General features: G+C 34.3%; 4 protein-coding genes across 7 annotated transcripts in view; 2 read left to right on the top strand and 2 right to left on the bottom strand.

Moving 5' to 3' along the window:
- The first annotated feature begins 352 nt into the window (after nt 1-352).
- On the top strand, nt 353-5,130 carry LOC112099722 (peptide chain release factor 1-like). The gene is given in 7 exon segments (XM_024187171.1): nt 353-356; nt 398-534; nt 653-762; nt 764-917; nt 1,026-1,096; nt 1,249-1,330; nt 4,714-5,130. Coding segments are annotated over 7 exon segments (579 nt in total). The 3' UTR covers nt 4,735-5,130.
- LOC18046750 (putative clathrin assembly protein At1g33340) overlaps nt 1,307-22,245 on the top strand; it is a 60,945-nt gene continuing 40,006 nt past the window's right edge. The window contains exon 1 of the mRNA XM_006441798.2: nt 1,307-1,330. The gene's annotated coding sequence lies outside the window, so the exon portion shown is untranslated. The remainder of the gene's footprint in view (nt 1,331-22,245) is intronic.
- Nucleotides 15,303-16,609, bottom strand: LOC18048518 (TMV resistance protein N). The gene is made up of 2 exons (XM_024187169.1): nt 15,991-16,609; nt 15,303-15,516 (listed from the first exon to the last, which is right to left on the bottom strand). Exons 1-2 carry the CDS (start codon nt 16,563-16,565, stop codon nt 15,303-15,305), a joined length of 789 nt encoding a protein of 262 aa, XP_024042937.1. The 5' UTR covers nt 16,566-16,609.
- Nucleotides 17,262-21,087, bottom strand: LOC18048517 (serine/threonine-protein phosphatase 2A 65 kDa regulatory subunit A beta isoform). Of its 4 annotated transcripts, none has more exons than XM_024188996.1 (4): nt 21,016-21,087; nt 19,852-20,297; nt 19,057-19,303; nt 17,262-17,444 (listed from the first exon to the last, which is right to left on the bottom strand). In XM_024188996.1, the coding sequence occupies exons 2-3, from the start codon at nt 20,242-20,244 to the stop codon at nt 19,061-19,063; spliced, it is 636 nt and encodes a 211-aa protein (XP_024044764.1). In that variant the 5' UTR covers nt 20,245-20,297; nt 21,016-21,087; the 3' UTR covers nt 17,262-17,444; nt 19,057-19,060. The 4 variants fall into 4 exon arrangements, with proteins under 4 accessions (XP_024044764.1, XP_024044763.1, XP_024044762.1 ...); XM_024188995.1 differs by lacking the exon at nt 17,262-17,444 and adding an exon at nt 17,465-17,480; XM_024188994.1 differs by lacking the exon at nt 17,262-17,444 and having other exon boundaries at nt 18,983-19,303.

Below are 22,245 nucleotides of genomic sequence, written 5' to 3'. Positions count from 1 at the left end.
CTTTTATTTATGGTTATTAAATCAAAATTTGAATTAGATCATCACTGGTCCAAAATAAACCATCACAATTTCAAATTGAAGTATAAAAACATGAATGGATGCATCTTTAAATAGAAGAATATATTTTTATTATATCTGACACTGTTTAATTAGACATATCTTTACAATCAAACACTTATTTAAAGCTCCATTTATTTTGAAAATATTCCAGTATAAAATATATTCTCTCCTCGACATGAGTATTTTGCAAATAATACAGAGCCACCGTGAGTTCAAAAATAATAAAATAATAACATTGCTCACTTGCTGGACTGGGCTGGATTGGGCTGATTGAGCTGGGCCTGCTATAAGAATGGGTTGCCAGTACGAAGCTTTGCTTTGATTATCCCATACACAGAGAGGGAAATTGAAATTGATGATGCCGTTGGCCGCTCAATTCTTGCTTCGGATTCCCCAACTCGGAAGGAAAAATATAAACTTTCCGTCGTACAAGCATCGCGGGAATTATCAGCCATTGTTCTTGTCTTGCAATTACAGCACCAATGACAATTGTTCTTCATCTTCTTCTTCGAGGAATTACTTAGAATTGACCGACGATGAGCTGTTTCGCGAATGCGAAATGGACGCGTACAAATCGTCCGGACCAGGCGGTCAGCACCGCAACAAGCGCGAATCAGCCGTACGTCTCAAGCACGTACCGACCGGCGTCATAGCGCAGGCCGCCGAAGACCGATCGCAGCACAAGAATCGCGCGTCAGCTTTGTCGCACTCTTTTGGCCCTCAAAGTGAGGAGCAGTGTGAATCTTGATGCGTATTCTCCGCCACCACAGCTTCTTCAAATCCTTCCTCCTAAGTCTACTATTAGAAGTTCAGAAGTTGGTCCACAAATCGGACCTAACAATCCTAAATTTGCTTTGGTATTACTCTATTCACTCTTGCTTCGTTTTTTGTTTTCTATTAAAATTTGCTTTGGTATTACTCTATTCACTCTTGCTTCGTTTTTTTTTTTTTTGGGTTAACTACAGGGAATGCAAGCTCTGCTTGATCTAATTTTCGCAGTCGAGGGATCTGTATCAGAAGCAGGAAAATTATTGGGGTATTGCATTAAGCTTAATACTCTATCAAGTGATAATTGAACTTCAAAAAGAGAAATTGCTATATGTAATGTGTTTGATTGGCGTTTAGGTTTCCAATATTTTTTTTAATTTAAGATTTCTCTCGTATGGTGATATTTTATAAATGTGGCAGTTTAAGCACTGGAGCATTGTCACGGTTGATTCTATCGGATGATTCTCTTCGAATAGCGGTGAATGAGTTGAGGACTTCTAAGGTATGCTAATTCATAGCTGATAGTGTGTATTACGATAAGACTCAACCTGTTGGTTAATTTAAAATTGTTATCTTCTTTCCTATTTGTGCAACAAATATAATACTTGAGTAAGAGTATTTTCCTTTTTACTTTTGTGTTGTTAAGTGCCTATAAGTCCATTTTTTGTTGTTGAGTGTCTGCGTCAATGCCTGATGGCATATTTGCAAGTAGCTTTAAAGCATATTTGCAAGTAGCTTTAAAGCATATTTGGCTCTTTGTTTATGAATAATATTCAATAGCAACCTGCTTCATTGATAAGAGAAATGTATGATATAATTTTTGAAGATACGTATCTGCATTATGAGTAAAGCAAGAGCAAAAACTGATTAAAAGATGTATCTTCATTATTACGTGAAATTAAAGGTTTAACTTTTCACCTGATGTTAGGAGAATGAAATCCACACAAACTTGCTGCTTCCTCCAAAGCATTCCTCCAACTCTGCAGCTTCTCAGTATTCTCCTTCAATCTTTCTTCAAGCTTCGAAAATGAATCTCCAAAACTCCCAGTTTGGTTTCTCACGTCTGATGGATCAACCCGATGGAAAACCGGAATCACGATCTGTGAGTGGATTATTATTATTACTATTATGTATTTTACAAAACATTTATGTTTGATAGTATGATTTAGTACAATGTTATGATTATATGTACGCACATTATATGATTGACTGAGTCATGAGATGTAATTGACAGGCACCATATGTGTACCTTTCCCCATAGGCTCTACCCATGCGTATTGAGAGTTAAATTACTCGACCCTTGCGATGTTGTTAATTCTACTGAGTATTGAGAGGTTTTTCCCCCTTTTTACTCGTGCAATGATGATCCCAGTGAGTATTGAGAGTTATTTCCCTTGTAAATTATTTGGTACAATTTTGTCATGTATGTATATACGAGTTCATGTTTTCTTTTGTAAAGTGTTCAGTGTAAAGTTATGTCATACAATTATGACGAACACTAAAGCACTAATTTATTTTTATATATAATTATATTCATTCATTGAGCCGCAAGCTTACTATTTTCCTATTTACCCCATTTCTCTAAGGTTTCCATAGGATTTCGTGTATTTCAATTTCTGATCAATTAAGGTTGGGCCACGACACGCATTACTGCACGACTTACATTTTGACCACGTTTATGTTTATATGTATATTTTTGAAGTGTATGTATGTACAGTGAGATATGAACTATGTAAGTTTTTAATACATTTTGGAATGAGGTACATAGATTATTATATTTTTATAACAAAGGCCAAGGCTAGTGTTATATATTCATAAATTAAGTTTATGTCATGAGCTTTAGATATAAAATTGCATGATTCACCCCAGATCCAACAGAAGGGTTGAGGTGATTTGTGTCATGTATGATATGTACATATTTATATTCAATATAACCACCATTTGAATGATAGTTTTTTAAAATTAGTGCACATGTGTCGTATCATGATTCACTTGTTGTATGGCTAACATGATACTTCTGATATAATCTAAAATTTCTTCCTTAGTTAGAGGCATTTGTTTTAAAATTTTATTTAAAATGACCTTCTTTTAAATAAAATTGTATTTTATTTAAAAGAAGGTCATTTTAAATTTCAAAATGTAAAGTGTATTTTCTACAACACTAAAGGATGAAACAACCTTTAATATAGATTTCTTAATAAATTTTAAGAGAACTAACAGAAAGTGGTTATTTCATTCATGGTTATTAAATCAAAATTTGAATTAGATCATCACGGGTCCAAAATAAACTATTGTCATTTCAAATTGAAGCATGAAACCGTGAATGGATGCATCTTTAAATAAAAGGATATATTTTTATTATATATGACACTGTTTAATTAGACATATCTTTACAGTCGGACACATTTTTAGAGCACCATTTATATTGAAAATATTCCAGCATAAAATATGTCCCTCTCCTTATACCAGTATTTTGCAAATAATTTGCAAATAATACAGGGCCACCACGAGTTCAAAAATAATAAAACAACAACATTGCTCACTTGCTGGACTGGGCTGGATTGGGCTGATTGGGCTGGGCCTGCCATAAGAATGTGTTACTAGTACGAAGCTTTGCTTTCATCATCGCATACACGGTGAGGGAAAATGAAATTGATGAGGGCGTTGGCCGCTCAATTCCTGCTTCGGATTCCTCAACTCGGAAGGAAAAATATAAACTTTCCGTCGTACAAGCATCGCGAATGCAATTACAATTTACAATTTACAGCACCAATGACAATTGTTCTTCAACTCCTTCTTCGAAGAAGAAAAATTACTTAGAATTGACCGACGATGAGCTGCTTCGCGAATGCGAAATGGACACGTACAAATCGTCCGGACCAGGCGGTCAGCACCGCAAAAAGTGCGAATCCGCCGTACGTCTCAAGCACGTACCGATAGGCGTCATAGCGCAGGCCGCCGAAGACCGATCGCAGCACAAGAATCGGGCGTCAGCTTTGTCGCGCCTCCGCACTCTTTTGGCCCTCAAAGTGAGGAGCAGTGTGAATCTTGATGCGTATTCGCCGCCGCCGCAGCTTCTTCAAATCCTTCCTCCTAAGTCTACAATTAGAAGTTCAGAAGTTGGTCCACAAATTGGACCTAACAAATAATTATATATGTACGCTCGTAATGTTTTTGTTTTCTGTTAAAATTTAAGTCATCGTAATTTTTTTTTTTTTTGGTTTAACTTCAGGGAATGCAAGCTCTGCTTGATCTAATTTTCGTAGGTTAAGCACTGGAGCATTGTCACGGTTGATTCTACCGGATGATTCTCTTCGAATGGCCGTGAATGAGTTCAGGACTTCTAAAGGTATGCTAATTCATAGCTGATAGTGTGTATTACGATAAAACCTGTTGGTTAATTTAAAATTGTTATCTTCTTTCTTATTTGTGCAACAAATATAATAAGTCTGTTTTTTGTTGTTGAGTGTCTGCGTCAGTGCTTGATGGCTTATTTTTAAGTAGCTTTAAAGCATATTTGGCTCTTTGTTTATGAATAATGTTCAATAGCAACCTGCTCCATTGATAAGAGAAATGTATGATATAATTTTTCAAGATACCTACCTGCATTATGAATTGTTATTGGAAGGAAGTACGAGAATAAATTAAGAGCAAAGACTGATTAAAAGATGTATCTTCATTATTACTTGAAATGTATGTTCCGCTTCTCATTCACTTTACCAGAATTACAAAAGTTTTATGTTATTGATGGTTGGATTGTTTCTGGGTTATCCTTGTTTTTTTTTTTTTGTTTTAATTGCTTTACATACATTATGTGTGTAATTTTTTAATGGACAATCTTCATTTGAAACATGAAAATTTTAAAAAACTTTCTGATTTGTGCAGGGTATGAAGCCTCTTAAGTAGGACTTCTTGGGTGCTACTATTGTGTTCGGCAAATATATATTTTTTTTTCTTTTTTCAGTCACCATAACGGGGGTCATGGTGAAACAACTTACTAATCACTCTGGACAGGAATGGGCTTCTATAAGTAAAGCACACTTATTTCACTCTTTCCTTAGTATGGAGCTGCTTACCGTTGGGATGAAGATGGTAATAGCAGCTTTAGAAATTAGCTTTCTTCAGTAGGAAAATTCTAAATCTTGGAAAATTTAAAGTAGTACTAGAAAACAAGCTGCCTATTCAACCAATGGCTAAATGTAGCATAGTAGTCTCCTTAGACGATTAATTAGATTGCATTCCTTTTGATCTCTCTCTTTTCATTTTTTCTCCTTTTTGACTTGCACTTCTCTGTTCCTTTCCTCAAAACAAAAAAAAAAAAAAAAATTTGCACTTCTCTGCTGATGTCTTCCCAATATCCTATGATGTACAAATGACAAATACTCTTGTTGTGACGTTAACCATATATGGTTTCTTTTTTATTTTGGTCCATTTTCCAACAACATAGAATAGTAAGAAGAATACTTTATTTTAATGATGCTTCTCTGCTTTCTTAAATGTATGCTTGTTCTTGTTCACATTTTACTGTTCATCATAATTGGTATGGTCTTTTTTTGGCATCATCAAGCCCCAAATGTGATGAAACATTTTGAATTTCTTATTGATCCAGCCTTCACTTTAGTATAATGTATACACCGTACCTGCGCTGCAGTAAGTATCATTGATAGTTCTGAATGAGTGCGAAAGCAGACTAGTGTGTAACACTGTAACTTCATGATTTATTTACTGGTTTGCACATCCATATTTCAAATGGTTTACTGGTCTCTGGCCTAAAGAGAGGGAAATTGAAAGACTTGTGAGACAATCCTCATGGCTTTGTTGACATCAATTTGGTGGTTGATTGAGAAATGAATGATCATACATATACATATACATGTACATGTACATATACATATACATATACATATACATACATATATATATATATATATATATATATATGATTTTCATGGACTAGTATTTGACAGATGACTTGATTATTATTTTTTGTCTGTCTGTTTATTGATTCTGTTGCTCAGTCATAGCTAGACATTGCTCGTTGACCATTTGTTAGTGACAGGCTCAAATGAGATGCTTGAACTTTTGCTTTTATCTCTTGTACTTACTTGCTTGGATTTAGTTTGGAAAAGCAAATCAACTAAGATTTAGTCAGGTGAGCTATGCAGTAAGTTGGGATCTGACCCAAGTCATAATCCAAGTTGAGCAGAATATCCACAAAATCGATCATCTCATCCATGAAACAAAAGCAATTGTGAGAGCCAGCATTGGGGAATCGTTTACTAGACATGAGTTTTGATATTTGATATTATGAAAGTCTTTTATTTGACATGTAAAGGTAGGGATTTACTTTGTTTAACCCCTATTCGTGCTATAGGTTGACAGTAATCTATCACTTAAATGCACTTTTTCCAATCAGCCAATGGCAAGCAAATTTCTAGAATGAAAATGAGGCATAAGTTAAATGCTTTCTTGAAATGTGGTGAAATCATTTGTTTATGGTATTACTTGTCGTGGCAGAAGCATCCTCCTAAAATTATTTATAAGAAACTCTTTTTACTCTCTATGCCAGTGGAGTGGGCCTTCAAAAGGAAAGGAAAAGTTGTACCTAAAGTTGTGAAAAGGAAGAATTTGCAAGTAAAAAATGAATATATTATGCATGGCTACATAAATTGGTACATATAGCTTTTGCACCTAATCTGATTATCTCGATTCCTGGACCCAGAACTAATATAGCCTAATTATTACACATGATATTTTGCTGCTGCCATACTACTTACATGCGAGTGCTGATTTTTAAACAGAAATATTCAACAGAGCACTGACAGAAACAGAGTTAACACCCGAGCCGGGTTACCGTGTTAATTGAAAACAATTAATTAACAGGACAAAAACACGATAAATCTGGTGGTTTTGTAGTTAATTCTGCCTGCCCTCTGTCAGTTTCTTTAGTATTTTTCCTCATATATTTGACTTATTGACCTATCTGTGGCTGGAAAGAAAAATGATTTAAGTAAACTTTCCAAAATGTTTTATCATTATTTTATTTCTGAATATCAGCAGTGCATCATTTTGAAAATGTAACTGTGGGGTTTCAGGATCCTCTTGAAAATGATGCACTATGTTTGGTGTTTTTCAATTAAAAAATGTGTCTAATAGTGTATTTTTAGAATTGGACTATAAAAATAGAAATAGAGAAAACGATATAAAATTAAGGTAATATAGGACGAAAAAGTATGGACAAGGAAGCAGTAATATTTGGCGTTTTTCATTTTTTTCAATAAAAAAATGAAAACAAAATTTTCAATATCTATTCATCATTTTTTGGGAAAAAAAAAAAAGAAGAAGCTTAAAGAATAAATGAAAGGGCGTTTTAAAACAAAAATGTGATTGGTGTTTGAATAATGACCCTCTCGGTTAGGCAAAACAGTCACATAATCATTTTTTTTTAAAACACAAACCTTTTGGTTCAGAAATAATCACACAAATCTCAATCTTTTAGCTAAAAAAGAGTATGTGTATCGCAAAAGAGACATGTGTGACATTTTCTAAAAACAAAATATCTTTATAGTTATTTTGCCAAATCACGTGGTGCCTTTAGAAATAGGATAGATTTTAATTTGCCCCCAATTTATAATGAAAATCTTTAATTTATCACCCAAAAGTATAAAAATATCAAGTTACCCCATTTATTATTAAGAAGATTAAAACAAAAAAACCATCAACACATTCCTTATTTGCCCCTCATCTTTTGGACGGAAATGAAGAATAAATTGAGGTTTACATTGAGAGCAAATTAGAGATTATCATTTTATTTGGGAATGAATTAAACTTTATCCTTAGAAATAAAAAATTCAAGAGAAGTTGATGCAGCGGAAGTTTAATGTTCAAAATATTCCGTTGATTCTAGAGAATACCGGAATAAAAGAACAACTAAATTCACGTTGATTCAAAAGAATACCGCGAACTTAGGGGTTAAGACTCGTTGATTCAGAATACCGAGAATTAACTATTCAAATACTCACAAAGAGATTTGAAGATTGAAATATTATTGAACTCAAAATTCTCTCCTTGTAAAAGATACAAAAGACACTTATTTATACTAAGTAAGACTTATCCTAATATGATTAGAAAACCTATTTTAATAAGACTTATGCCTAAATTAGGAATATTACCCAAATAAGCAATACCTAAACAATAAGACTCTAAATAGGAAACCAAATTAAGCTAGAATACAAATTAATTAAAATATTCCTAAATATTATACATTTAAATATAATTAGGATTTCTTCAATTTCTTGCTCTGCATCAGAAGTACATCCAAAAAGGTAATATAGTTTTCACTTTTTATGGAGTATTTGGGTAAGGGTATTTGCACCCCACTATTTTTGTAAATCCACCCTACTTCTAGAAAGACGACGAACTTTAAATTTTCCAACTTTTGTAATAACGTCCATCCAATCACTCCAATGGCGTAAAATAAATTCTTCTATCAACTAATTTTTTTCTTGGGTTTTTTGACCATCTTTAATCATAAAATTTTAATACAAGTTTTATTTTAGTATTTTATTATTATGATATATAGCGACTAAATTACTATAATAAATATGAGTTATTTTAAAATAAAATGTTGGAGAAATATTCAAGGGTAATAATAATTGTGGAAAGAGTGGGACTATTAGCACCCCTCTATATACCTCTTGAGCCCTGCTTGGATAGTTACAATTATAGATTAAATTAAAATTATGATAATGGACAAACAAGTAGATAGTTTGATTGGATGTGGAATGATTTCATTTGAATTTCTCTAAAGTTTAAACCAACTTACATTTTTTCCACATTGAAAGAGGAATAGGTGGAAAGGTTAAAATTGTAAAAGAATATTATAACAGTTTCGAAGAAGAAATCTTTATGACGCATTTTTAACTTGGTGAAAATTTTCAATCCCAAGAACTTTAAGCATACGAAAGAGGATTCTCTCATTTCCGCCATTTGTGAGGATGATAGTAACGAAGAGAGAACTCACAGATTTAGTAGTGACGAAGCGAGCAACAGCAGCAGGAGAGAGATAACAGCAGCACGGAGGAAGATCAACAGCAGTGAAAGAGACAGAGCAGCAGCACCAGAGTGGTGAAGAAGAGAGAATAGCAACACGTGCCAAAGATGGAGACAAAGAGCGATTAGATCTGTGATAAGGGCGAGTGAATGGGAAGATCGCGATAAGATTTTAGGCGAGAGAAATAGACGGTCACGGATAAGCCTTGGATTCTCTATTTTTTTATTTATTTTAGCTTTATATTTGTAATTCATTGAGAATAAGTTATACACGTTCTCAAATTTATAACTATAAAAGAAGATATGAATTATTTGTTTTACAATTTGTTTTTTGAATTTCGGCCATCAATCGCGCATTAACTTAGATTTATAAAAGGAAAATGAAAACAGGGCCCATAAATATTACCGAACATGCCCTAATATTCTCCACTAATGTGCCATTTTAACCTCCTACAAAAGAGCCCCCAACGGCGTGGTTGGGTTAGTTGCAGTGAAGTTATATCCTCTATCAAAACTCGGGTTCGATTCTTGGGGGTGGTAAGGAGGATAAAAATTGTATTTGGGCTTGCCCACCCCCGTACCTTTAAAAAAAGTTTTAAAAAAAAAACCTCTTACAAAAGCGGCTACTCAGAATTCATAATTGACCTCAGAACTGCAGATCATACGAGAACCCACCAATAATGAATAGGCGCTTAATGCATTTGTTTCGATTGTGATAGGCCTACCAGGGCCGAACCTAGTGCAATCGATGCCAAAAAATGTCTATATATACCTATACTAGTTTTATGGGGTGTTGAGGATCCATTCACCCTCTTTGATGGACCTGCTGGTTAATACTCCTCATTTCTACCTTCTTAACTCTCAAATGTGCAAGTTAATTGTATTGGAAGGAGTGGGACATCATCCCCATGACGACAGACCCAAGGAGATCCATGAAAAGCTGCTTTCTCGGTTGGCTGAAACATTTAAGTGCGGAGGAATTTACTTTCTCATCTGCAAGTTTTGATGAGGATTATTTATTATTCCTAATGTAAAATGACAAACAACTCTTGTATTTATAGTGTTATATTTTTTTTTATTCAACCGCTTGAATATCTTTTGGCATCGAAAGAATGTAGGAGAAACTGATCCCTGACAAGTTGTAAAAGCTCCAAATTGATTCAAGAAATGTACCAAATTATTCAATAAAAAGTCAAATTCAGCACAATAATAAAGAACAAATTAATCTATATTGCTCATGTTAATGATATGTGAATGATAAGATTCAATTTTTCATATGAAAAAGATACAATAATCTAAATAGAAATAAAGGTTCATGGGCATCTTTAACCTTTCCTTACAAGCTAGTTTTTTAAAGGTAAATTCTACCCATAGATGATACCACGTCAACTATGGAATCAAATGAAACATTTCGAATATGGAATTGGTATAAATACTTGAAAGAGTGGATACATGTTTGTTGATACATAAATCTAGTTGAGCTATGTAGCGACCAGACAACCAGGCCAACACTTAAATTTGTTGTTATTGGAGAGACGGTTCTATGCTATTTCCTCACTATCGAATAAGTTCCTGCGACCTCAAGTACTTCCTTCAAGAACACCTACGTTTATAACATCTAGTTAGAGGATGCCTGAGGTTTTTCCGGCGTGAACCCTCCGACGCTTAAGTGGGCGATCTGGGTCTACTTGAAAAAACTCGTGACATGATTCACGTGACTTAATTACAACTACTCTGAATGAAAAAAAGGTTTAATTTCATAAAAAAAAGGAAAAATAGAGAAGATAAAATTGTGAATAGAGAGAGTATGAAAAAATTAAGTAAAAAGTTATCTAAACCCCGTACCTCTATTCTCTAAAGCTTTAATATCCAACCAAAATTATCGGCCTCCTCTCTCCCCCAACACCGTTGCTGGGTTGGTCACATAACTGTGGGAGAGTAGGTAGCGTAACTGCTAGTGAGTGGGCTTCATGCTCGAATTCTTTGGAGGAAACCCATGGGTTGACCTTTAACCAAGTCGTCGATTTGACTTAATTCTAGTCTCTCCTCGTGCTTCCGCGAACCGACTTTGCTCATGTGACCAGCCACACACCTCATCGGGGATAATCTTTCTCGATGAGTCATTTTAGGCCGAGGGGAGCATATTTTGCTCATGTGTGCCTAATCATGATGTTTTTCACCCCAAAATAGATGTTTAAGCAAACTGATTCATAGAAAAAATGAGTTGGTGAAAATGACATCTATCATGTTCTTTTTTTTAAAATCAATATACAAATATGCTTTTTAAAATATATAAGATTTGACGGAGTTTAACTGTTCCCTCTTTATTGCTTTTGCTTCCACATGATAAAACTTTCCCATATACAACAATTTAGATTTAACAAAATAGAAAATTTTCAAATGTGATTGCGTTATATACAGGAGAGTTGATGTAGTGCGCAATGGGATGAGTGGCATGTGTTCATTGGTTGAGATATGGGCCAACAACATATTCTGTAAGAACTCGTTGCGCGTCCTGTAATATTCCATGCCGCTGGCAAATGAGTTTTTTCACTAGTTTATAATTCACATGCTCACCTAAGTAGATGTGTTTTGGGTTGCAAAGTCCAATAACAAATCGTTGTGGGTGGTGTGTGCTGAGCAAGAAAGAAGGCCAATAGTTTTAATTTTACAATATACATCATGTGCTTTTCATACATTATACTCTTCACCTAATAAGGTAAAGTTCAATACTCTAGTGTGAATTTGAAAGAAAGTTAAAAGCTGTTTGTTTCAAGAGAAAATTTACAGAGGAAAATTAAAGTTCTTATTTCTTTTACTCTTTTTCCATTACTTAACAACTAAACATATACAGCTTATATACTCGAAGATATTTACATACACATGCTAAAGGAACTAGTAACAAACATTAATAACTTATGCTGACTTATTAATTCCCGTAACTAATTCTGCTGATCTGGCACTGATGAGCTGGCACAATTAACTTGCTTCACTAACTAAGACTGAGAACTTCTTTGCCTTCCTGTTCTTCATAAACTCAGCACAATGAGCTTCCCTAACAGAATTTGTGTTACATGCACCAGATCCGTCGAAAGTTATAACATGAATGTTTTGTTCCAAGAACTGATTTTGGCACTTTCTTCTATTATTAATAGTGATTTGAAAAAGGAAAACAATAAAAATACATTCATGAAAATCTCAGTCTTCTTCGTTATAGTTTAAACATCTGCTTGGGTCTTCCATTGAACTCGTAGAGTCTGCAATGCAAAAAAAATGGATCCCACATTTTTTCACTCTCCGCAACACTCACACTCCAAAGGTGGAAAAACATTAAAGTGGACTGTCTCAGGAAAGCAATTGCATTTTCAAAAACCATTAAAATCCTCTTCATAGAACAAATAGTATCCCAAATGTAAGTGATATGATTCTAAATAATTAACTCTTCTCTGAAATAACCGTGTGTCATGCGGATCACAATCTTTGGTGGTTTCCACTTTGAGCTCACAAGAAAATGAAAACCATCTGCCACAATCTACATGACGGCCTGAAAATCCTAAAATAGCACCAAATGCAAAGCCCAGTACTCTGTTGCGATTGAAGAAATCTGGGGGCATCTCTAACGTTATAAAAGATCCCACACTTTGAAAATTAAACCACCTTGGAATTTCATTCCCAGCTAGTACGTAATGGCCTTCCTTGGGAAAACCTCTCTATACCAAAAGATCAAAATTTCAAACCCAAAAAAAAGGTATAAATTGTAAGGAGAAAGAATTAAGACACACCTTTTCCCGTACTTCTTTCCAACGGGCAGGTACCACATGACCCATATGTTGAATTCTCAAGGCATCTTGAATAATTTCTGCAGTAGAATTACCTTCCAATTAAAAATTATTGCTCTAGTAAAAAAAAATTGCCTATAAGATTAAGAACTTAGAGAATAAACCTGTTAATGATTGTGGTGCCGAGTAATGATCGGCATCTAACCATCGTACAAGGAATAGAGGCTTTGGTAAGGATTGAAGCCCCTCACAATAATCTAAGAGGATGTATCGCAACATAAATTGTTGGATAATGCTTTCTGGTATTCTCTCAATATTGGTTTTCAATAGATTCACTATTAATGGCGACGATAACTAGCCAAGCGATCGGGCAATCTCTGAAGATTTGAGCAACCACGGAGACTAAGAAGTTCAAGAGACTTCAACTTACAGAGGCTGCTTGGGAGACTCTTAAGCCTTTTACAATCTGAAAGGTCTAACAACCAAAGCCTAAGTAGAAGCTCAAATGACGAGGGCAGTTCTTCAATTGCAGTTCCACTTAAAAATAGCTGGCCAATGTTACCAGATGAGATCTCTGGAAGCCTCTTCAGCTTTGAACAACCCGAAAGATCAAGTTCGGTAAGAAATTCCAAATTAAATATTCCAGCTGGAAGACTTTTCAGGCTTTTGCTACCGCTTAGATTCAAGATAACTAGCTTGTTCAGATGTGGAATCAACGTGGGGTTTAGAGTTTTGGCAATTAGCTTCTTGCAGGCAGCATGGATTAGCTGGTTTAACTTACTATAATGCTGCTCGGTCAAAAAAGAGGCAAAGATAAAATCATTACTATGCATGATAATTTAATGTTCTTATTGAAATATTGCACATATATATTAAGATAAACATACCTTCACACTATTCCAAAGTTGTTCAATGTCGCTATTAGGCACTTCAAGAAACATAAGCTTCTCTGCACTATGGTTTGAAGGCAATGACTTCAACGGATATCCATGCCAGTGAAGATATTTCACTTCAGCAAATCTGAGGTCTTGCAAATGAGACACCTTGCATCTGTTCTCCCCATTGAATGATGAACTATAGAATTTTAAAAATCTCAATTTACGCATCTTTGCGAAAGTATTGGGATTTAGAGGGATCTCTTTTACTTTTGACAAATCCAAACAGATGCCTTCAATTTTTTCTGTCCCCTAAAAATAAAACAAAAATCAATAAAGTTAACATCAAATGAAAAATAATATTTATATTCCACTAGTGAATAACACTTCAGATTTTTGGGGCAAGTTTATCACTCATTCACAATTAAAGGTAGCTTAGTTATTAATTCAACTTTAATTTGTCCTTGTGTGGAGTTTATGTCGGATTGGAGTGGTTTTCTCTATCATTACTCAAATTAAATTTCAATAATTCATGTTTATTGTTATTGCTAGGTAGTTAAACTCTTAATTGCAAATGTACAAAGAAACATAATAGCACAAGTAATACTTACATAAAAATTCTGTATATCAAATTTATATATCAATTATGCTTGCAAACGGTTATGCAATTGTCAATCGCATTTATAATTTATTGCTACATCACCTAACCACTATTGTTTTTTCCGATCATTGTCACTCTTGTATTAATTCTAAGACTCATTTGTTCGAGCGTAAATAAATATATTCACATCAAGTTTTGAAACACTACAATATTCCAAAATAATAATCCACAACAAGCTGCTTACCGTATTATACGTAAGAACTTCATAGATATCCTCATGATGCCACAATCTACTGCGGTTTTTAGGATTAATTGATTCTTGTCGAACAATTTCCCTACCCAATTCTTGTAGTAAATCATGCACTGTTATCTTCTTGTGTGAATCCATAGCAATGAGAGATTTATCAATAAGAACACTTATTCCTATTTCTGGGTACAAGCCGCTTGCATTGAAGAATTTCATTACGGGATTTACATGCTCACCTTGAAAGAAACAAGCAACATCAAGGAAAATATTTTTCTCTTTATCGTCCAAACCATCATAACTTATTTTTAATACCTCTAGAATAGTTGGATGGAGGATTCTTTGCAATTTATCTATTGCACTTTCCCAAAATTCTTTTTCCCTTTTATATAGAAAGCAACCCAAAACTTTAAGAGCTAACGGAACACCTTGAGCATATTTCATTACTTTGCTAGAAAGTTCCTCATAAACAACATCAGGATGGTTTTGTTTGAAGGCATGTCGACTAAAAAGCTCAAGAGCGTCATGATATTCTAATGCCTCCATCTCATATATTTTACTCACCACCCAATTTCTAAGCACTTGTTTATTTCTGGTGGTTAATATGATTCGACTCACTGGCGTCAACCAATCAAGGCTTCCCATTAGAGATTCCAATTGGCTGAAGCAAGTCACATCATCAAAAACAATCAAAACCTTCATGCGGCTGACCCTTCTAAAATTGAGGTCAATATAAGGCATCACATTTTTATCCTTCAATAAATTTGAAAGAAGTTTTTGTCGTAAGCAAGCTAATCCTCCTGGTCTTTGTGACTCATCTCTAACATTTTCGAGGAAGCAAGAACCTTCAAAATCACTCGAGATTTTGTCGAAAATAGCTCTAGCAATTGCTGTTTTGCCTATACCACCAATGCCCCAAATCCCTAAAGCGTATCACTCGAGATTTTGTCAAAAATAGCTCTAGCAATTGCTGTTTTGCCTATACCACCAATGCCCCAAATCCCTAATAGAGATTCAATTTCCTCAACTGTTGATTCCACTCCCACCAGCTGGTTTTTGTTATCACGCGGCTGAAACACTTCATCCAATCTCTTCAAAATGTGATTAACAACTTCATTTGTAAGGTCCGACTCACGCCTAGCAAATACATAAAATTAGCCAAAGTAACTTCAAATTAATAGGAGGAATTTGCATTAAATATGAAATAAGGGAGATTGCCAATTTTTCTATTGAAATTAATATATACCACACCACTGATCTACAATCTCCCAGTAAATTAATAACTCTTAAATTACAGGAATATGCGTGATTTTTTTTTTTTTCGTTCTAATGGTGGTATCTGAGTGAGAGGTTGAAATTGCTTAAAAAACGACAGACCACCCCTAATTTTGTTACATATATATTGTACAATTCTCGAGCTTTTATTATTAATTCTGTCACAATTATTTTATAATTATGAGAGCACAAAAGTGGGGAAGTCAGGAAGTCTAGAACTTGATCCTTAAAAATTTTTAAAATTGTAGTTTAGCAGCCGGATATTTAACTAAGAGTGCTGCGTGAATTTTATTTATTGTTAAATATTAGTATGAGAAATTAAAAGTAACTTTTCACCTGATATTCTGAGAAGGAAAGCCCGACAAACTGGCTGCTTCCTTCAAAGCATTCCTCCAACTCCTCAGCTTCTTTGGATTCTCCTTAAAACTTTCTTCAAGCTTCGAAAATAAATTGCCAAAACTCCCAGTTTGGTTTCTGACGTCTGATGGATCAACCCGATAGAAAACAGGAATTACAATCTGTGCATACTCTTTCTTGCACTCGAGGATCTTTACAAGTTCATGGAGACACCATCTAGAAGAAGCGTATGATTCAGAGAAGACGATAACTGAAACGGCTGATGCTTCAATTGCATTCACAAGTGACTCCGAAATTTCATCTCCTCTGTTAAGTTGGTCATCAATGAAAGTTTGGATATTTTGTCGACATAGAGCAGAATAGAGATGGCTAGTAAAGTTGTCGCGGGTGTCCTCTCCTCTGAAACTAACAAAAACATCATACTTCTTGTTGTTCCGAGAAGAAGAAGCCATAATCAACAGAAACAGTTGAATTGATGAGAGAGAGATTTTGATTCGGATGAAAACAATTATTGAACCAAATGTGCGTGACTCTGTAGAATAAATCGATGCCATGAACCTTCCTTCAAGTTCCGTGATAATTTTTCAATTTCATCTCATTGTCCAAGCACCATGCACTCCACCATGATTGATTAATTCCACTGCTTTGTGGACTTTTAGCTGAAAAATCCACATGAACACCGTACTTTTCAACATACGGCTTATGTGCTTTCATACTCATGGCTATCAGCAACGAGGGGCTGATATTTTAGTTTTTATCTCTCAATTTATCTTATCGGTCCTCATCTCTCAATTAATTGTATTTAGTTTCGAAATTATTCTTTTTTTTGTTTTAATAGCTCTTTTTCATGTTCCTTAGGGTTGATTGTTAAATATATGAACTCTAACTTCAAAAAAAAAAATAGTTTTTTTTTAAACTTATATTTGATTTTTAAACATATATATTTAAATTTAAAAAGTAAATTTTTGGGACCTTTGCTGAAATGGGATTTCAGCCTTAATCATTTTTCTACTGAGTTTCGTGCGTTAGCCCTTCAATACTTTTTAATCTTCACTCCTCGCTATAACTCCACACTTGTAATGCTTGTAATAGTCTGTTGAATCACCAAATTGACAATTTGCTAGTGGTGTCATAGGCAACCAAAATGAACAAGTCATTGCTTTAGACTTTATGATTATCAGAATTGATCCAACAAGTTCAATTCACATTGCATATGGAGAAGTAAATTATAACTTTCCAGCAAAAGCGGGTTTATACAAATCAACTATAGAAGTGTCATCTACAAGAAAGACTTCTCCAAATACACACTAATCACAAATCAGATAGCTAGCATTGAAGCAAGAATCATCAATACAAGTGTACCTGAGAGAAATTCACAATAACAGGAAGAATATGTGCCACACAATCCTGAGGTTCCAACAGCTTTCCAAGTGCTGCACAACCCTCGACAGCCAATAATCGAACAGAATCTTGATGGGTCAAAAGTTAATTAAAAAACCTCATGTGGGGTTTTCATATATGAAATGAACTTTAAAATATAACATGCATCTATATAAGCAAAACATAAGTTACTATTCACAGAGTAATTTACTCGAAAATTTAATACATGAAATGAACGAATTATGTTCCGAACACCATACCACACATCTGTTTGACCATTCATACATTATTTTGAACTCAACATGATTCTTTGTCAAGATTGATCAATATCCTAAGATTATTTATTTATTTTTTAATATTATTTTGAAAGAATTCTTTTTCCTTTTTTTGGGGGGGGGGGGGGGGGGGTTCAGGATATTGCTTTCTTGAGCTATTTACCACGATAAAACATATAGCTATGTGTCATGAAGGAAAGTTTCTTAAACTATCCTCAGATAGTCATGTGGAAAATCTCACAGTAGCATCGATCTGAGGCATGATCAAAATTAATCCTTTTGTACCGCACCCAAATCAATTCACTTGTCTTCTAGCAATAAAGACAATTAGCCAGGAGATATTCACAAGCCAACTAGGTTCAATCTAAGGACCATAAGTTTAAATTTATTTAAATAGCATCTCTTTGCTAATAAAGTTTAAGTTTAGGAATATCACACAAAGTTCTGTCACTTGGGGAAAAAAAGAAAAAGAAAGGAGGTCATACTTCAGTGTTACAATAAACATTTACTGTCTTCAATTTCCAGATTTCAGGTAACCTTAAGAAGATAATTCACGAAAGAAAAATAAGTAACAATAAACATAGTGTCAACATGCAGCCAGCCCACCACAACTGCTAGTGTTCACATGAACCAAATGTTTTAGGAATACCAATCCTGTTCCTGTTAGTTCAATCTAGTTGTTCATTTTATGTCTACCCCAACTTCTATTAGCAGTAATATATTATATTTTTCAACGCCAAGAGTCCCACTGAATGCCCAAGAAATCTATCATGAAGTATCAGCCAGAAAACCCTGACCCAAAAGATGAATGAAGCGTAAAGCATTTTCATAGAATCCATCTCCTCATCAAACCGATGATCACAATAAGCAAACTGGAAAAAAAAAAAGCCAGATGATTTCCACTGCATTGAATCTATATCAGTGGAAAGATGACAGTCCCACCATTGGACTGCTGCCAGGCTATCACGCGTTCTCATTAAATCCATCCTTGACCTGCTGCAACTTACTCTCCTAGCCATATTAATATAATTTTTATCTCACATTCAGAAGTATATTCATCTCAAATAAACTTTAATTACGTCGCATATATTCTGCACAGCTATTATAATTTCATGTTAGCAGCTCATACTTCTTTTACACGTTGCATGCAGCATACATGTACTGAAGTTGCAAGAAAGGATGCACCACTTCTATGTCAGGACATAGGTAACCCTAGATGACAGTTATCAAGAGAGCACTCAATTCAAATAGGCAGCAGCAGAGAATTCAGGTTGCATAATTAAAAGACACTTGAAGGAGACGCGTAAACCACAAAGTGACGAGCAATATCCAACAATAGAAACAGATAGAAACATGTTCTCCATAAAACATAAATTAATTATTTAATTACCATCCTATGTCAGATCCTCAAATATTGACATGATGTCTGTCTTCAAATGAGCAGGTTCAACAGTTGCAGCAAATTTGCGCAGATTGGATGCAGCAGACCTCCTAACCATGGGCATGTCATCTTGACACAATTGGGTGTATATTGACCGCAATTCTGTCTTTAAAATATCTGGGGCACTTGGGTAAGCAATGTGAAACAGCCCACATGCAGAAACCCGAGCTGTAAACCATTCACCAGCTGCTAGTCTCTGAATATACGAGGTTTAAAACATGTAGAAAGCAAAGACTCAGAAAATACACAGGAGAATAATGAAATACCTATCACAAAGGAATTAGGAAAAAGCAAGCATTCACACAGAAGTACGTGGTTAAACTGCAAGAGATAATGTTTCTATATGCAGCCATAGCAAAAATATATCAGTAAATTATTTTAAAAAAAATTATAAATGCAGAGAACCGTGGAAAGACCTTCATACGCATCTCAAGTTACTCATATTAAATAGCTTGCTTTACTAATGTTTCTTTCAATAAAACATAATTTCATTAAGGTAGGTAAGAAATGGACAATGTGAAGTACTAACAAGCTTCAAAAGCCAATACAGAGGTAAACACTCAGCAAGCTGCATATTTTTCTAGATGTTTGGGAAAGTGCTTCACAAAATGAGGGCATAGTAAACAATTTAAAGGAAATGAAAATTCTTCCAAACATACTGCAGTTGTGTTTCTTGAACATAGAAGATCAACATTACAAAACAACAATTCAATAAACAAACACGACAGAATGGTGTAATCTAACCTTGACCAGAGGAATAAACCAATCAACCAAATCACTCTCCCTCATCTGAGACCCAATTCTACACAAAGACTCAACGGCTTTGTCCCTCATGCAGGTCTCCTCAACAGTACAAAGGGTCTCCAGAGGCGGAAGCAAAACATGGGCATGCTCAACTCCTCCCACATATGGAATGAAAACACCAAGCTCTTCTGCCATTGCAAGAAGTACCTCATCATCATCGTCATTGTTTTCACTCAGAAACGGAATTAATTCCTTTGGAGTCCGCTCCTCCCCAAGAGCACGTGCAATTGTTGACAGCCTACGTATTGAGTTCAACCTAAGCTGTATGTCATCATTTTTCAGCTCGTCTATGAGAACGGCTATTGGGTATAATGGTTCATCAACCATTGCCATTGTATTTCAAAACTCTTGGAAAACCCTTATGATCAAATATCTACCCAGAAGCACTGCAAATCAGATGAATTGCAACTTATATATTATCACAAAATTCAACACAAAGATTTCCAAAATTCAAATTCAATATCAATTCGATGACTAATAAATGGTTTGAATATTCCAGTAACTATAAGATGCCAATTCCACATTATCCAGCACCAAGATCCCAAATTTTATGAAGTACTATCGTTCAGATAGTTTTTGGCTGGCAATTAAACAGAGCATAAAAGAAAAAATCACGTGAAACAATAACGTTGAGATCTGGGACAAACCCTAGAGTTCAACTCCAGAAACTAAGGTAACCATAAAGAAAACAAAAGGAAGAGACAATAAAGAAGATTTTGAGGCCTTAAACACTGATGATGTGTTTGGTAGCTGGGAAAACGAAAGAAAACGAAAACGAAAGTAAAATTGATCAGTTAACAAGGGCAGGAGAAATTAAATAATAAATAAATAGTTACCAAATCAAAAGGTGCCTAATAGTACAGCTAGGCTAAACTGAATTCAGTTTTTTCATTAATCATTTCTAATAGTTACTAAAATCATTAAATAGAATAATTAAAATTTTTAAAATTTCTATTTTATTTTCTTGATTGAAAATTGTGCGTCAACTAATCATTAAGCGAGAATTAAATGTTTTAATATTGATTGGTGAAGATAAATAACAAAACTAATAATTAAAAATTACGATAAATGGAAATGACTTAGAACTGAAGATGCTCTCAGTACCGATCTCAATACCCTCCCGCAGCGACCTCGGCTCAGAGAGAGGAGAGATTTACGAACCTGGGCCTGTCATAAACTATACTGCATGGGCTTTCTTCGGGCTCAAGTGAAAACTACTAAATAGTTGAATAACTAAAAGGTAATTTCTTAGTAATAATAAGCATCACAAATTTTTTTATCTCAATTTTCATTTTAAATAATATGATATTCGTTAATTGTCGGTAATTCTTTACAAGATTTAAGTGAATTAATTGTATTATTTTTATTAATCAATTGATGAATGTCATGTCATTTGAGATAGTTTTTTTAAATAAATAATTTCATATGTACAATATTACTCATTATGTACTAGGTGAGTAATAATTAAAAAATGTTAGATATTATTAGGGGGTTGCAGTGTTACTCCCATGAAATAGTTGAGGTGGAGCGCACATAACACGTCATTTCTGGACTCATCTGGTAAAATCTTGACAAACATATATGTTTATAATAAAATTAACTAATAATGACAGAGATTTCGCCTATGAAAAAATGTAAAACACATAGCTTTCATATTTGATTGACATATTGAGAAACTTTTTCCTGTGTTATTACATTTTCGAGCACGAAGACGTTTATTGATAAAATGTTAAATAGATTCATACTAAAATACTTCACTTACATGAGTAATCAGAAATTTTTATGTGAATCATGGCATCCTAGTAAGTTGTTTAGATGATTCAAACGTACGGCTTATTTGATAATGAAGTGTTGTGGATTTTATGTTGCAGCTACTGTAACTACTAAGAAAAAAAATTATTTTTACACTTAAAAATATAAATATTTGGTTAAAAATTATAAAAATAAAAAAATAAATTTTTTTTGAAAAACTGTAGACTAATGTTTCAATAAATTTTTTTTGAAAATGGATATTATATGTATTGATTTCTAAACCCCATATGCTATTAAGAATTTCTATGACAAAACCTCTCCACTGCATTACTACATTTTTTATGTATATGGGGGGCAGAGCAAGCTAAAGCAATCATATTCACAAGTCACAAAGCATCAGCTTATCAAACTGTCTCAGTTGACAACGACATGTATTCAACTTATGGACCGGAAATAATGATCTTTAAAGCTATCTCAACGCTACCAATGGGCCTTTGGCCTAGTGGGAGAACCCTTTCATTTACAATGTTGAGAGTAAGAGTTCGAGCTTTCATACAAGCAACTCAAACACTTGTAAGCTCT

The sequence above is a fragment of the Citrus clementina genome, unplaced genomic scaffold, assembly GCF_000493195.1.
Source record: "Citrus clementina cultivar Clemenules unplaced genomic scaffold, Citrus_clementina_v1.0 scaffold_3, whole genome shotgun sequence".
Classification (NCBI taxonomy): domain Eukaryota; kingdom Viridiplantae; phylum Streptophyta; class Magnoliopsida; order Sapindales; family Rutaceae; genus Citrus; species Citrus x clementina.
Note: the sequence above shows the minus strand (reverse complement) of the source record. Positions and strands in the feature narration are given on the sequence as shown.